The 16495-nt window shown below is 37.0% G+C and overlaps 1 protein-coding gene across 4 annotated transcripts; it reads right to left on the bottom strand.

Annotated features, from left to right (window-relative positions):
- Window positions 1-2832: 2832 nt before the first annotated feature.
- On the bottom strand, window positions 2833-15421 carry LOC18429547 (Guanylate-binding family protein). Of its 4 annotated transcripts, XM_006838833.4 has the most exons (17): window positions 15057-15421; window positions 13761-13863; window positions 11795-11864; window positions 11647-11685; window positions 11405-11522; window positions 11248-11305; window positions 11041-11105; window positions 10878-10884; window positions 10718-10778; window positions 7242-7301; window positions 7115-7134; window positions 6964-7029; window positions 6186-6353; window positions 5727-5984; window positions 5353-5565; window positions 4390-4661; window positions 2833-3404 (listed from the first exon to the last, which is right to left on the bottom strand). In XM_006838833.4, the coding sequence occupies exons 1-17, from the start codon at window positions 15164-15166 to the stop codon at window positions 3260-3262; spliced, it is 1833 nt and encodes a 610-aa protein (XP_006838896.2). In that variant the 5' UTR covers window positions 15167-15421; the 3' UTR covers window positions 2833-3259. The 4 variants fall into 4 exon arrangements, 3 of the variants coding, with proteins under 3 accessions (XP_006838896.2, XP_088717768.1, XP_088717769.1); XR_016051888.1 differs by lacking the exons at window positions 10878-10884; window positions 11041-11105 and having other exon boundaries at window positions 5653-5984; XM_088861642.1 differs by lacking the exons at window positions 10878-10884; window positions 11041-11105.
- Window positions 15422-16495: the final 1074 nt, after the last annotated feature.

The raw sequence follows: 16495 nt of genomic DNA, 5'->3' as shown, positions 1-16495 counted from the left end.
CCCTTCTTCAAATGCCTACATCAGTAATGAAATCTATTAAAAAATTGATGAGGAGTTTCTTTTGGGGATCTGGAGACTTTGGTAGAAACGACAACTTTGTCAGTTGGGACAGAGTATGCACTCTGGTTATTGAAGGTGGATTGGGAGTGAGAAGGCTAAAATACATGAATTGGGCTTCACTAGCTAAATGATGGTGGGTAGCGCTAGAGGAGGATAACCCAATCAGATGGATGTTTCTTGGTTAAATCAACTTATACTTGGCTATTTCTTGATAGAATAAGATGGAATAGAAAAGCCCTTAGACATGTATGGTCTTAAAAAATTCCTTACAAGGTTAAGTTTTTCTTATTGGTGTTGTTTCAAGGTAAGTCTCTTACTATTGATAATCTTATGAAGAGAGGTAGAACCATTACAAATGTTTATTTATTATGTAAAGAAAGTGATGAGAATGGGGATTACATGTTTCTTCATTGTCCCTTTGTCTGTGACATTTGACGTTGGGTTTTTAATAAGATAGGGATTGCAGGATCCATACCCTAAAGTCATGCAAACTTGATCGATCAATTAAGCTTCATGGGGTTACCTAAGGCGAGGAATATCATCTCAAGTATTGGAAGAGCAGCAGTGCTTTGGGAGGTATGGCTAGAGAGGATTAGGCTAGTTTTTTAAGGGATTTCTATGGACAAGGATTTGGTGAAAAGAAGGAATTCACATTCAATATGGAGATGTGGAAGTTAATTTGGGGATTCTCATGCAGCAAAGGAGTATTAAGATAAGACCAAGAGGTAGATGGGAGGCACCGGATATGGGAAGTTTAAATATTAGTACTTATGGGAGTTCCTACGGTATTTCGGGACCAGCAGGTAATGGAGGGGTAGCGAGAGATCATAATAGTGATATTATTTTCTCCTTTGCTGGTCCGTATGCTGAGAAAACAACTAATGAAGCTGAAATGTTGGCAGTTCTCTAAGGGTTAAAAATTCTGAGGGATAAGAATCTGATTATTCCTTGCGTAATAGAAGGGGACTCTTTGAATGTGATAAGCTGGTGTTCTAAGATCTGGAAGCCACCAAGGAAGTTGAAGTCTCTTTGTCTTGAAGCTATGGATATTGGAGACTCATTGGATGTATAATTCAGACATGTGCTTCGGGAAGCAAACGATTTAGCAAATTCTTATTCGAAGAGAGGTGTCCTCTTCAATCTCTTTTAGTTTCTGACTCTGCTTTAATTTAGTTCGTTGTAATTTCTTTTCTTTCTATCAATAAAATTTTGAACATTGTCCACAAAAAAAAAAAAGCGACCACCTTGTATTAAAGGTAAACAATATCATTCTATATTTTTCCGTGTATAAAAAGAATGAAAGAATTAAACAAAAGTTGAAATCGTTGATGTTCAAACAAGACCTAGAAAAGACGAGGAATTTCCATCTAGTTAAAGCTTAAATGGTAGTCGCCATTGAAAGCTAGAGAGGAAGCTCTTCCTAAGTTCATTCGGATTAGCACCAAGCTAAACTGAAGGCGCCACCCCTGGCCACCTAGACGGTTCAAGATTGAAGCAACCCCAAAAACAGATGAGCGGTTGGGGCTGTTGGGCATGTTCATTTGGCAGCCTAGGCACCGTTTTCGCCATCTAGGTGGCAACTTGGCCTCTAGGCGTGCGCCTTGAGGGGCGCTACCTTAACCCAAGAGAAGCACCTTGGGCATCAGCTAGTTTCAAGGTGCGAACGGGCACCTCTTTTTTTTCATTATTTTTTTTTTTTTTTGTCTTTTGAGTAGTTCAGTAGTATGATTGATCGTGAGATATAGCGCTGCAAAAAGTCCGTGGCTTACAACTCAACCCAGCTTTTAATATGCTTAAAATTAGCTTTTAGAGAAGAGCAGTTCAACAATTGATCTCCAAAGTTCGACTCGGAGAATGAACAGCGGCCCATGTTCCGTGCACTCTTTTGTAAAAGAGAAAGGTTTTGGTAACATTCCTCAAATTTGTTCTCCGAGAAAATACTTGGGGAACTTTATATATTATTACAACTTTTATTGGAAAAAAATTTATAAAAAAAAATATTTAACTTACACTACAGAAGGTACTCCTCAAAAATCCATACTTAACTTACAATATAGAAGGTACTCCTAAAACATCCACCTGAATAGATTGTTTAACGGATCATCTCAATCTCAATATGTATGAATATGAAAAAAAATAAAATAAAATTTTAAGCCCTAAAAATAATGTACCTTATGAGACTTTACCTCAACTATCCATTTTCAAAAGGACCCGGTTTCTATGCAGTCAAGCTTGCATATGTAAAAACACAAGCCTATTAATAAATCTATTTTTGAGACCGATTTTTGGACTTAAATTTTAAGGACATGTAATCTCTAACATGAATATCATGAATACGAAAAAAAAAAAAAAAAATTAAAAACTAAAAATAATAATTCTAGTAAGTAAACATTTGGATCGTTAGTTTTCATTGTTTTTCGATGGAACGCCCTACTTGCATCCATCTCTAAGATGGATACTTTACACTTTTTAGACCGCGTATGTAATAATACAGTCCAGTCTACTTGAAACGATTTTCCTTCTAAAAATTTCCAAGTGTTCGTAGTTCTACTCTATCTACACTATTTTCAGAGCTTTAAATTTTTATAATTAGAGGTGAAAAACAGATTTTTTAAGTCATCGTAAGGGCTTTCAGCATCAACACTGCATCTTTCAACAATACATTGAGGTGCACCTACTTTGTTTGAGGTGTCAAGGTTGACACCTCATGCAAACAGCATTGTTTTTGTTATTGTACTAGGAAACCACAAACTAATGTACTCCATCTCCAAGTGAAATCAAGTAAAATCTCAATTCCACAATTTTTGTTGTACTTCACACATCCATCTACTTAGTTATCTCTTTCTTCAACGCACCGCACCCTGTTACAACTGACACTTTAAACGAATAAATTCTCTCTCAAATTTCAATTACCCCAAGAATATAATAGAAACTACACAGGCCCGCCATAGCCTAAACTCAATTATAAAAATTATACAGGAAATAAGATCAAAAGGAGGAAACGAATTTCAAAAGAGAGAGAAAAGAAAAACAAAGAAAATGGCACCAAGAAAGCCAGTAAGGGATGCCGAAACGCCATGCACCAACCAGCCGTCCATGCTCAGATCTGTTCCTGTGCTGCTTCAAGAATTTCTCAATTAGTCCAAGAGAGGATGCCAATTCAAAAATTATGGCTTGCATAAATATCCAGATTATAAGATTAATCAGATCTTCGGTCACGATGATTGTAACCCCTACGTATATCATACAAAGGCAAAAGAGAATGCCCCTTGTGTTTCCTCTTTCCATAACACCGCCAATAGAGAAGCACTACAACTAGCAATACACCGATCTGAATGGCCCATCTGTTATCCCAAAAGAAAGAAGCATATATTATTAAAAACCAAAGACATGTCAATTGAAGCCCTGGAGGATGAAAAGAAATCACAGAAATACATTAGTTGACAGGGTCTCACGAATTATTCAAAATGGACGGACGCACGCCCTTCTGGCGCATTTTTCTTCCCATGAGCAGACTCTACATATGTTGGGGCATCACTCAAGCAGCCACATATGCAGGCAATGCCTCTTATGTGGGCACATCATGCTTGCTTTCATTGGGAGACGTGCAATGCGCCACAAGGGCACATCCACTTTGTTGTGATCCCATATAGCATTTTGCTTGCTGCATTAGAATAGAGAGAGAGATGCAGATGTTTGGCAATCAGCATGTGTCCTTGTGGTGCATTGCAGGTCTCCCAATGCAAGCAAGCATGATGCGCCCACATAAGCGGCATTGCCCGCATATGTGGCCGCTTGAGTAATGCCCCAACATATGTAGAGTCTGCTCATGGGAGGAAAAATGGCTATGAGCAAGGGCAGTTTCATTCTTTTTCCCCCGAAAAGGAGAAAGAGGCTTTGGTGGGGCACCCCTGAAACCCCCCTAGTACCACGTTTTTATGGTTCTAAGGGGATTAAGTGAAAAATCAATAATCATTTTCCTTCTATTTCAAAGATTTTAATAAAATTTGTACATTCTCTGACAAAAAAAAGTTCAAGGTGATTTTGTCCTATGTTTGAAGGGTGCCGGGACAAAGATTTACTTGCAGTAGAGCTATCTTTTTTATTGTTTATGTCCTGAATTTTTGGTCTTTGGATGTTATGGACTTGTGAAGTACTATTCAACAATTGCAATTAGTATTTGGCATTTTGGGTATTCTGGCTACATGCTAGAGTTACTTAGTTATTAGGTGCTATTTTCTTTTAAATTTCTTGCTTGGCAACTTCGAGACACACACACATAGAGACCAAAATAAAAAGGAACAAGTCGAATAAAAGAGGTGAGCGTACCTGTCCAAATCGAGGATTGGGCTATAAACAATAGTCTCCCAAGTTGCCACCACAAAGTGCCATGTGGTATTGTAGTAAAGTGACTCTGCTGACCAAAACATGCGTGTATACGTTTCCAAGAAGATAAACAATATCCAGGCTCCAACTTCTAACAATATAAATTTAACGATGAAACGGCCAACCACAACCATGACAAGGGAAAAAGCCACAAGCCAGTTGAAAAGCCTGTGATTGTACTCCTTTATGAACAGGGATCGAGCTTTTGATAGCATCTAAAAAAAGACAATTCTTTAGAAGTCAGAATTGATCTGTACGCTCATTCAAAAGAAAAAAACACAAGGAAAATGCCAATAAAGGTGCAGCCAAATTTGTAGGAGTGGATGGCGGGAACGCATGCACTCAAAGAACGAAGGAAAAAATTGAAATTGCATGCTTTCATTTCTCCAGAAACAAATACTTGCCAAAAAGGAAAAAAATGAATAATGATCTCTAACAAGCTCTTTAAGGAAAAAAATGAAAACGAACCAGGTATATGCATAAAAGGTCTTAATCCAACTTCGACCAATGAAGGTCAATTAGTCTAAGGCTGTGAGCTAGTCCTTGAAATTGGCTCAAATGAGTGGCAAAGCCAGGTACATATGGGAATACAAATTGACTCAGATTTATACACATCAATGATGAACTTTACAAAGTACTGTTCACGAATCAAGGTCAGACACATTGAACACTAAATATGTAATCATCCAGACCACAAAAATGGTCTATAGGAATGAGTTATGCTCGTATAACAAAACAGTACCACAGAAAGTTAAGCAGCCAGGGGACCAACCATACTTCGATATAAAATTAATATTTTACTATATCTAGCTCAAGAAATCAGCTAACAAAGCAATGTCTAGTTGATAAATCCACATCAATAAAATAAGGGCATAATTGAAACCCAGATATGAACAAGAGTCTCACCTTAACCATCCGTTGCTCATAATTGACTTTTGCAGGGCCTACACATTCATGCTCAAAGCTTTGATTGCATTGAAGAAAGCCTGCATCAAATTTTGCCATGGAGGGAAGCCTCAAGACTTGGAGCTGGTCCATTTTATCCTCACATTTTGTATATAATGCCTCACACAGCTTTGAAGATTGATATTCATTTGCCAAAAGCAAATTTTTATATACCTACATGAAGCATTTCTCCATCACAACCACTAACGTTTCATAAAACCAAAGAGAGGGATAATCTTTATTATAACTAGCTGGGCTTACTTCTCCAAAATCAGTTACATAAGCACAAATTGCTGCAGCTATTTACTGCACTGAGATTATATGATTTCACTCGCCTTTTGTATTTCATCGTCCAATTTTACAACTGATCTTTGGGCATGATGACGACCAAAATGCTGCTGTTCAAATACTTCCATAACCTTCTTTCTTGACTGATCATGTGTGTGATGCAGCATTTGCTCTGATAGTGGTAAACCCACATGAGACATCATCTCACTGTACAATGCTAAACAGCGCTCAAGAATCCCCTTATTGAAAACCTCCACAAGAGAACCTGTTGATGGAATCTCGCCTTTGTTTAAGGCCTCAAGAATCTGAAACATGGACATTCAGGCATTAAACAACAGAAACATGAACCACAATAAAAATTGTTTTAGGTCCATAGGACAAGGTTTAGCCTCCATTCCTGACCAGAAAATTATTAATCTCTGCAGTTGTATACAGAATGAAAATAAGATACCCAACTACAAAGGATGGCCTATTAAATAAGGATGATAGATCAACTGAAATGGAACCTGCTCCAGAAATGATATAAACTCCTTCCCGTTTAGATGTTTCCCCTGGACAATTTTTGGTCGGATGATGGAGGTCACCAATGCTTTCAACTGTTCCCTTTTCTTTACATACATAGGTTCAAGATCTGCATCTTCCATATCACAAAGCTTGGTACGTAGAAGATGAGGCTGAAAATACGGAGATAAAAAACAACTTCAATGCTTCATTCACTGGAAAAAACATAACAGTAGTACAAAGATTTGAAATATTAATCAAGTCAAGTCAAATCAAACCATGAACCTCCTGAGTATTCAGTGACTTGAATCAGAAGAAAAGCTAGGTCAAAGTTCATAGATTATAAAAACAAACGAGCCTAGCCAAAAAGGGAGCAAGCTTACAGTTTTAAAAAAGGAAGGTTTGATGTATACATCTACAGTCACGAATGATGTATTTCTAAATGGCACATTTGACTTTACTCTTTATCCTTCAGGAAACTGGTGTTTAAGGTTTCAGTGACTACTGCTACAATAAGAGAACTCCAATGACAAATAAGGTCTATTTAATCCCTCTCAAAAAAGCTGCTTGTAGACCATTTGGATTTTTTTTAATAGCATTTCGCCAGCAAGCACCAAAAGAAGACAAAAATTCATGAGTTTGTCCTCTAACGTTGTAAACCAAGTAACTGGGCAAAGAAATTTGGCAACTTATTTTCACCAGCATATTTGAGGAAAATCGTTCAAGAAACAGATTTGGCGAAGTGATGATCCACAAATAAAACATAGAAGCGAAACAATTCACCTGAGGTAAGCTGAAGGCTGTACTGTTATCACCCATGATTGCCAAAGATTCGCGAATCTGGTTAACCTGATACAATAACAAAATTTGCAGCATCAGCAACCTATAGACATATAATAGAAAGGTAGACTTGACAATGCTCGATAGAAGGTACCTGATTGATATTTTTGTCACCTGCAGTCACAATCCATCCCCTGAATTAACATACTTTTCATGAATCCAAACATTGTAGGTTATAACTAGCATCACATTCATAAAGGCAGGGGTTTGGTGAAACTAACCACTGTGATTGGGAACCAGTCGAAGAGCTTCATTGACCATCTCCTGTACAGACTTCCCCTCTGTAGACCATAATCCACAAGTTTAAAACTTTTCATTAGGTTCTACCAATCAATAAAAAAAGAGAGAAAAAATAATTCATCAGGTCACACACACACACACATATATAGGTATATAACATAAATATATGTATGTATGAATGTATTACATACCATCATCATCATCATAGTCTTTTCCCAATTAATTGGGGTCGGCTGATGTATTACATACCCCTAACCCCATATATACACAGTTGATTGAATTGTATATTAATAATTTGAACCCAAAAAAAATAAAAACAAATTTGAAAGTAACTAGGTATATGTTGAATAACATTTCACAAATGTAAATCAGCAAATGTAAGATGTAACACCAAAAAGAATCCTATCTAAAGAAATTTTGAATTTGAGAATTTTTTTAAAGTTTTGGATATTTTCTCAAAGAAAAGTAAAAAAAAAAAAATCTTACTTTTTGTTGGTTTTATCTCAATAATTTGGGTTTGAGCTGTTGGGGGGATTGAAATACTCCCCCAACCTTACATCAGTCCTTGTGCCATGGGTAGGCATGTCAGGTGCTTCGCCTAGGGCACGAGGCACCTAGGTGCCCACCCCACCTCAAGGGGCAGCCTTGGCACCCGAGACACGTGCCTTTGAAAACAATGAGTTGCACCTCACCAAAGTCCTTGGCCTCTGCACCTCATAATTTGCCCCTGAGCTGCATCGAGCATAAAGACATTTACAAATATCCAAGCATCTTAGCTTGGAGCAAGAGTTTGGCAAATGCAACTCTCGTTAAAAAATGAGGTTCGATCATGTGGATATAGATGTACATATACAAAAAATGACTAATCATAATTACATCATCATCATCACTTTAGCCTTGTCCCAATTAATTGGGGTCGGCTACATGAATCCTGATTCTCCAATCTGCTCTATTAAAGGTCATATCCTCAGTGAGGCCATAGTCCCCATATCTTTTCAGACTACTTCCAACCACGTCCTTTTGGGCTCACCCCTTGCCCTTTTCAGTCCTTCCACTTGAACTAATTCGTATCTCCTAACAGGTGTTGTATTTGGTTGGCGCCACACATGGTCAGCCCACCTAAGTCAACTCTCTCATTTATAACCTATTGGTGCTACGCTTAAATTCTCTCGAATAGATTCATTGTGAATTCTATCCCTTCTCGTCTTGCCACTCATCCATCTCAATATCATCATCTCCGCTACACTCATTCTATGAGTATATTGTTTTTGTGTGGCCAACATTCTGCCCCATAGAGCAAAGCTGGTCTCACCGTTGTCCTATAGAACTTGCCCTTCAGCCTCATTGGTATGCCGCGATCACATAAAATTCCAGTTGCACATCTGCACTTCGCCCACCTAGCTCTAATTCTGTGTGCCACATCTTCTTCGATCTCTCCATTTTCCTGTATTATCGACCCAAGATATCGAATGTGCGGTCTCTTTTGTACTTCATGGCCGTCAATCTCAACTACTCCTCATCTCTACTCCTATTATTACTAAATTTGCACTCCATATACTTTGTCTTAGTCCGACTAATTTTAAAACCTTTAGATTCTAGAGCATCCCTCCAAAATTCTAACTTTATGTTCATGCCGTTTCGGGTCTCATCAATCAAAACTATGTCATTTGTGAACAACATGCATCACGGTACCTCATCATGTAGGTGCCTAGTTAAGTCGTCCACAACTAAGACAGAAATGTACGGGGTCAATGTTGACCCTAGATGTAGACCTATTGGCTATTGTCACTGAAAACTCACTTGTTTCTCCATTAGTTGTTCATACACTAGTAACCGCTCCATCGTACATATTTCTCATCAAGTCGATGTAGTGTCTAGAGACGCCTTTCTTTTCCAGCACCTGTCAATTCAAATCTCGAGGTACTCTATCATAAGTTTTCTCTAGATCAATAAAGACCATATTGAGGTCTTTTCCCTTCGCCCTAAACTTCTCAATCAGTTTCCTAAGTAGGAACACCTCAGTTGTTGACCTTCCTGGCATAAAACCAAATTGGTTTTAAGATATACTTGTTTCATGCCTTAGTCGTTGCTCAATGACTCTTTCCCAAAGCTTCATAGTATGGCTCATAAGCTTAATTCCTCGATAGTTTCCATAATTTTGTATGTCTCCTTTGCTCTTGTAAATAGGTACCACAATACTTTTTCTCCATTCGTCTGACATTTTCATTGTTTTCAACAACTTGTTGAACAGCTTTGTCAATCAGTCAATGCCAAGTTTCTCCATACACTTCCAAACCTCTATCGGGATACCATCCGGTCCTAACGCCTTTTCAAAGCTTCTTTCACTTCCGACATCTTAATCCTACGAATGTATCTATGACCCCCACCATCACTTTAAATACTCTAAATTTTTGGAAAGTATTCCATACTGCAATTATGGAATATGACACTCAAACCCAACATCCACTGTCCATGTTTATCCGAGGTCAGTAGGGTGATGACTTGTTCCCACTTTTATGGCCACCTTGTTCTGAGCAGGAATAGTTATTCAATTCACTGCCCATGGATAAGTATGGAAGATGGACGTTGGGTGTTAGAACCCTAATACTGCACTCCTAAGGAGAAGGTGGTTGGTCGACTAAAAGTTAGAGCTAGAGGACCAAGTCGTAGTGTAGCAGAGATGTGGACCAAGTCGAAGCGCAGCACATATTCATACAAAGTATAGTATCCAGTCCTGAAAGTTTTGTGATGTCTTGTCGTCCTTTTGCTTTGCAACCATGAAATGGAAAACATCATGAGCTAACAACTTAGTTGAATCTAGAAACTGGTCATCTTTACAATTGCAAAATCTGAACATGCCTAGATTAACGAGAAGAGGGAATACTCGTGGTTGACCATTTCAACATGAAATTTTTGAAGAGTAATTATTTCTTTCTTAACAATGGAAACGAGAAGAAAATAATTTCTAATCTTTCAAAATGGTAAGCATCGCCACATCAGTCATAGGCACAAAAGGGCCCAATTTAAAAAAAGGTAGGTTAGCTTCTTTGGGCTTTTTTGGGGCCAAACTTCTAGGGATTAAACCTCTAAGCTCCCGCACCCTAACCAATATTTTTACCCCCAAGCGGAAGTCAAAGGGACAAAAAGGCCAGATAAGTCCTGCATCATTAAGCAAATTTAGAATGTCTTCTGTTTAATAATTGGTCTTGGGTGATAATTGTTGCCAGCCATTCCACGTACCATTATTTTAAGGATATTTGTGGTCATAGCATTATTTGCATTTTTATTTGAATTAATATATAATCTATCCAGGAAAGATTACTACGCTAATTGGAACACATGCTCAAATCTGGTACACATGGACATTTGAGGTCAACTCCCGTAAGGAAATAATTGATCTTTCAGAATCAAATCCCCTGTCACACTAATGATAATTTGAAGGATGAAGTTCACTTACCCAGAAAATCACGCTGAATCAACCACAAAAGCTTGGCAGGCTCGAATGCTACATCTTGCCCCTACAAGAAAAAATCCAGAGCTTAACAAATTTATGTCTACTATTTCTTTTCATTTCTCAAAAATGGCTTAACATAATTCAAGTGGTTTAAGACTCTGACCTTCACTCTGATGAGTTTCCCAAGAAATGAAGGGCAAGAGGACAACCAAGAATACAGTCAGAATTCAGAGACTACATTTGCTCTATTAAACATAATCTCCCTACAAGCATGTATCCAATTGTAAATCTTGCTCTGGAAGTTGAAAAACTAATATTTTGCAAACCTTCCATAGAATTCTTCAGCAAGTTCCACAGCAAATGACAATCGAGATATGTCTGCTTCACGGATCTAATTTAACAACATACATACTCAACACACATACTCAGGCACGTATTCAATGGATCAAGCCAATCAATTTAAGTAAACCAACATTCCCCTATGCATCATAAACAAAGTAGCAAGGTTATACACATTCAATTAGTATACCCACCGTCTCAGGGAGGTTATAGATCAGCACTGAACTCATAACGGTTGCTAGGGAAAAAATCCTGTTAGAGGCAAGATACAAAAGTCATTACTCATATGTCATATTAACATATTGGAAGAAACTGCGATAACTGAAGATGAGCCCAAATCCAGAAACTTGCCTGTCATCATATACATTGGATTTACCAACACTTTCAAATCCTTCTGTATCAAGATAAAACACAGATGTTTTAACCCCATCAATTTCCAACTCTATTGGAACACCCCATATCCATATTCCTGCATGCCAAGAAGAGATCCTAAAAATTTACCAAACACACATACAGCTGGAAACACACCCAAGAGCAATCAAAGGGAGTGATAGAAGCCTGAGCATTCAAACATATTTCACTTGACTCCTGACCTTTTGTTTTGGTATCCCGCATATGACCAACACCAAATCCTGTGAGCAAAAGAACCTCAAAATGATGAAAAATATAAGACAAAATGCAAAACAATACCATCTATATCGAAGTAGTAAAGGACCCTAGAGTGGGCTGGCAAAGCCGAACCTTCGTTGCAAGAAAGTGAGAGAAGCTGATTGAGAAGAAAAGACTTGCCCGAGCGGTACGGACCAATCACCTGAAATGAAGCAAGTAAATCATTGATAGAGTTCTTTATTTTCTACACATTTGGAGGAATTAAACATGAAAAGTGAACTGCCTTTAAGTTAAAAAAAAACAAGCCTAAACAAAATTCACCGCATGAACTGGAGGAAAGAACTAGTTTCACGGATTTACACAGATACACTTCTCTCACTAAGTGCAGAACATACATGGTCAGTAGCAACTCTGTAGAAAGGAGAAGGTTTGACAATTTTAGGGAAAACAAAATGATTGATTCATTGGAGAGCATATAATAGATAAGCCATGGGCATGATGAAAATTTTAAACCTCAATTACCAAAAGCATGAACAGGAGCAGAGAAGTAACACATCTTCAGAACTAGAAGAAGTTTACAACCAAGAACTTATTTTTTTTTCTATTAATAGCACCCAATAAAGAAATTTCAGCTGTCAAAGATGGAGGTTATCTGGGTACAAGTTGTAGATCCCACAAAAATTGGAGCAGTTCAAAAGTTAATCAGAAATGACAACAGGCTCCTATGAGGTAAATTCATGAAAAAAACTGGAAATGACAGCCACTTTAGCCACAGCTTAAATTTGATCATATTCTTGGGGAGGCCAATCCTTGACATGCTTGCACTTGCATATAACATAGGGAGTTTAGTCACAATATCTCAAGAGCACTTTGTTTCCAACAATGTATAGAGACAGACGAGGCAGCACATAAAGATAAGCTGCAGAGAAAGAAGAACAGAAAGCCAATGCCAATGCAAATCATTCTAAACCAATGCAAAAAAACTCTGCTCAGGCTTAGGATGAGGCCCTGCCTGAGCTGAGTAACTTGGGCAAATCAGAGTTGACCTTAACTGAGTCCTGCATGAGCCGAAAAAGGGCTAAAGCTTGCAAAATAAAATCTAAAAGATTGGCTAAAATAAATTTATATATCAGTAAAAAGCAAGAGAAGTCATAAGAAGCATTAAAAGTATATAAAAGATGGGAAAAAGTACATAAAAGGTGGAATATGGAAAATTTTGATTTATAGCTTGAAACAATTGAGAAAAATCCAAAAAAAGGAAAAATAGAAAAATCGAGCACATAATAAAAAATCTACAAATCATCATAAAACACATAAAATTATTTAAAATTATATATTCATACATCATTTATTACTGTTTAGGAACAAAAATTATCAAGAAATAATATAATGTTTCTAAACCCCAGTTTGTACAAAAAAACTCGCCTCGGAACCCTCTTGAGGCCAAGTTATTCCAGCCCATCCAAGTCGACTCAGTCGAGTCTTTGAACACTGATGTAACACATTCCATATATACTAGCTATCATCATGTGCCCTTTTGCTATTGTAGCATACTTGGCTACTGCATGAACTTCATTATTGCAGAAAATGCAATCCATATTTAACAAGGATAACATCAAGGAAATATCAAGCCATATATAAACAAATCCAGAATGGAAGACATCATATAAGATGCTAACATTGAGTTGTCAAAAGAAAGACGCATTATTCATCCTACAAACTTGTTAGTGACAATCCACCATGAATTATGAATTTAAAGTTGAAAAAGGCACTAAACTGACATCCCTCGGATATGCATTTTAGTCCCTTTTCATTATTCAACTTCATCATACCAGCTTCATTTCAGTGAGCACAAAAAATTTCAAAGTATCCCCGACTTCAATTCATATCCCAGTTCCAAGCAATGGTGTATCAGATGATCCCTTATCATTATCATACAGCCATTAACAGTTTCTTCAAGCAAAACAAATTATCAACTGTGGAAGTTGACATTCTCCCATGAAAATGTGAAGCAAATAATCTTAGATTAAAACCAATCTTGCAACACAGGAATTTATTATTCTAAGTTAAGACTGAAACAATACTACAAGATGCTTACAGCAACAGCAGCAATTGGGTTTGTTATCCTTTCTATTGCCTCCAAACCCTCTCTTGCAATCCGAAGTTTGGTATGACCAGAATCAGGTTCTATAATGGGAAACCTGCAAAAGTATCGAGGGCAAAAATCCTCAATAGTGCATGGTATTGTGGTCTATAACGACAAATACCAAGATTAAAGAAATGCCAGAACAAAGGTTGCATGCAAATCATTCTCATATAGGCTTGGAAAGAAATGACATATGAATCGGCCTATAAATGTATTCCATATGGACATGAACAGAGCAATGAACAATCGTAATACAACTCATTACCTAATTTGTCACATAAACATGAACTCGATAGTCACCAAGACAATGTAGAAAGCAGATGCTTTCCAGGCCAACTTAAAACATTTATGGAGGAAATTATGTGAAGTTAAAGTGCCAGATACGAAAACATCTAGTTGTCTAGTTGTCCATTTTTCATATGAAATCAATAACAGTTGAAATGATTTACCATAAGACCACCACTACATCTATCACAACCAGGAAAATATTCAAAAAACGGTTAGCATGTGAAGGGAATTTGGTAAGGGTGAAATGAGGATCTCAGAATCCTTTAAACCATGTTTTCTTTTATATGTTATCGATTCATTTACACTGTTTTAACCGATGCAGACCATCAAAGCTAAGAGATGGAGATGTTTTTACTAGATTCCTATGTTGAAACCCAACATTTGCGAGTTCACAAAATATAATTCCAGATTAAAAATTTAAGAGTTGAACTCCATAAATAGGGTTCAGAGTTCAATACCTATACTTCTTGCATTGTATAAAATATTAATAATGCTTTTCTACTTCTGAACCCATTGAATCTCAAAATGTTTATCATGTTTTCACAACAATTGCTCCAAACCAAATGAAAACATTAAACATTTTAAAATACTAATCCAAGCCAGAACACCTGCCTATAAATTTACAGCACAAGCTGAACAAAATAAACAAGTGCATGACAGAGTAGAAGCCCTAGAATGCCCCTGTTCTTCAATTCTTAGCAATGTAGTTATCTTGTACAAGTAGACAAGATTTTTCAAATTCTGAAACTGCATCAAGCTCAAAAGATGGGGAATCTTATAAAAGTCACTTCAAAAGAATAAAAAATTTAAATACTCTACAAGAACAATTCATTGTGGAATCCATCACGCTAGATAAGAGTTGAACAGCCATGAAAAAAATCTCAAAGAACAACTAACAACTAGAACAGTAGAACAACTAACAAAATGGTAACACCACTTCAAACCCTAGAATGCACTTACGCTCTCCTATAATCCTCCGGCGAAGAACAAACACTTATGTAGAGGCCGAACAAGATCACCACGAGCAGATCTCGAGGCCAAGTGGCCATTGCTCCAAGCCTTAATCTCATTTCCGGCTTTGTCAGAATCTGTTAAGAGCTTAGGGTTTGCATTGTCCGGATGAACAAGACACGAGCGTTAAAACCATTCGGCCAATGGTTTTGTAACATTTCTATGAGGATAAAAAGAGAGGAAGATAGAGAGAGAGGAATCGGAAGAAGTGCCAGGGAAGATATCGCGCTGTGACTTTGTTCGAAGGTTTTCAATTTGGAGAGAGAAAGTGAGAATGAGTGTGTTTTGGAAAATGGAAACGAGATCGATTCAGTGGGAAAGGTGCCGTATGGCTGCGACTAAGAAGGATGCAGTGTAAGGAAAAGGTCAGAGAGGAAAGAGAAATATCAGTCTAAGATTTTAAAGTGGCTTTTAAATTACTATGCAAACGTGTCCAGAGTACCGCCAACCGGTAGAGAGAGAGAGAGGGGGAGAGAGTATTCTTTCGGGAAAATATCTATATTGACCTAATTTTAAATTTATTTTTTTTCTAAAATCAAATTTTGAAAACATATTTTCTAATCCCTTAAATAATTTTAAGATAATGATGCTACAAGGCCTTCCCACACCCATATTTGTAAATTTGATACAAATCTCTAAAAACATTATTATATAAATATGAAAGTTGATTTTTTTAAAAAATCTATATCAAATTTAATAATAATCTTGAAAAATAAGATTCTTACTCATAACTTTATTTATATTTATTTCAATATTTAACTCAAATAAATTAAAAAGAATAATGATTCTATGAGACCCTCTTATATCCATGTGTAGTACCCCAAATGATCAGTATTAAATTTGATATAGATCTCCACAAAAGTTAAGTCCCACACCTATGTGATAATTTTTCTAAAGATTTATGTCAAATTTAATGACGATAATTTAGTTTCCTGTATATATGGATGTGAGAATGCCTCATAAGATTATTATTTAATTAAAAAATGCATCTTTTTTGAACTCTAAACCGTTTAAAAGTTAGCGTGGGTTGGGGAGGTGATCCTCATCCCTGTCATTGAGGTTTTGGGTTTGGTAGGTAATCCTCATCTCTGTTACATAGGTTTTTAGAGAGAAAAAAAAACAAGTCTATTCCTTTCATCATTTGAGACCCTCTTCTCTCTATCTCTCTCCACATATTAAAACAAAACTCACTTCATCATTTTTTAATCCTCATCTATGTTACATAGGTTTTTAGAGAGATAAAGCATTTTTAGAAAGAGAAATACAAAAAACAGTCTCTTCTCCCATCATTCCAGGTCATCTTCCCTCTCTCCACATATAAAACAATCTCACCTCGTCATTTCTTAATCATCATCTCTATTACATAGGTTTATGGAGAGAGAAAGCAT

The sequence above is a fragment of the Amborella trichopoda genome, chromosome 3 (assembly GCF_054954075.1).
Source record: "Amborella trichopoda isolate Santa Cruz 75 chromosome 3, AtrichopodaSantaCruz75HAP2 v2.0, whole genome shotgun sequence".
Taxonomy (NCBI): Eukaryota; Viridiplantae; Streptophyta; class Magnoliopsida; order Amborellales; family Amborellaceae; genus Amborella; species Amborella trichopoda.
The sequence above is the reverse complement of the archived record's forward strand: the minus strand, read 5'-3'. Positions and strand labels throughout refer to the sequence as shown.

Coding starts and splice junctions, on each gene's coding strand:
- LOC18429547 (XM_006838833.4), bottom strand. CDS start 15,166: ATGAGATTAAGGCTTGGAGCAATGGCCACTTGGCCTCGAGATCTGCTC. Junction 11,106..11,247: donor TCTATAACCTCCCTGAGACG/GTGGGTATACTA, acceptor TTGTTAAATTAG/ATCCGTGAAGCAGACATATC. Junction 7,302..10,717: donor GATTCAGCGTGATTTTCTGG/GTAAGTGAACTT, acceptor TATGGTCTACAG/AGGGGAAGTCTGTACAGGAG.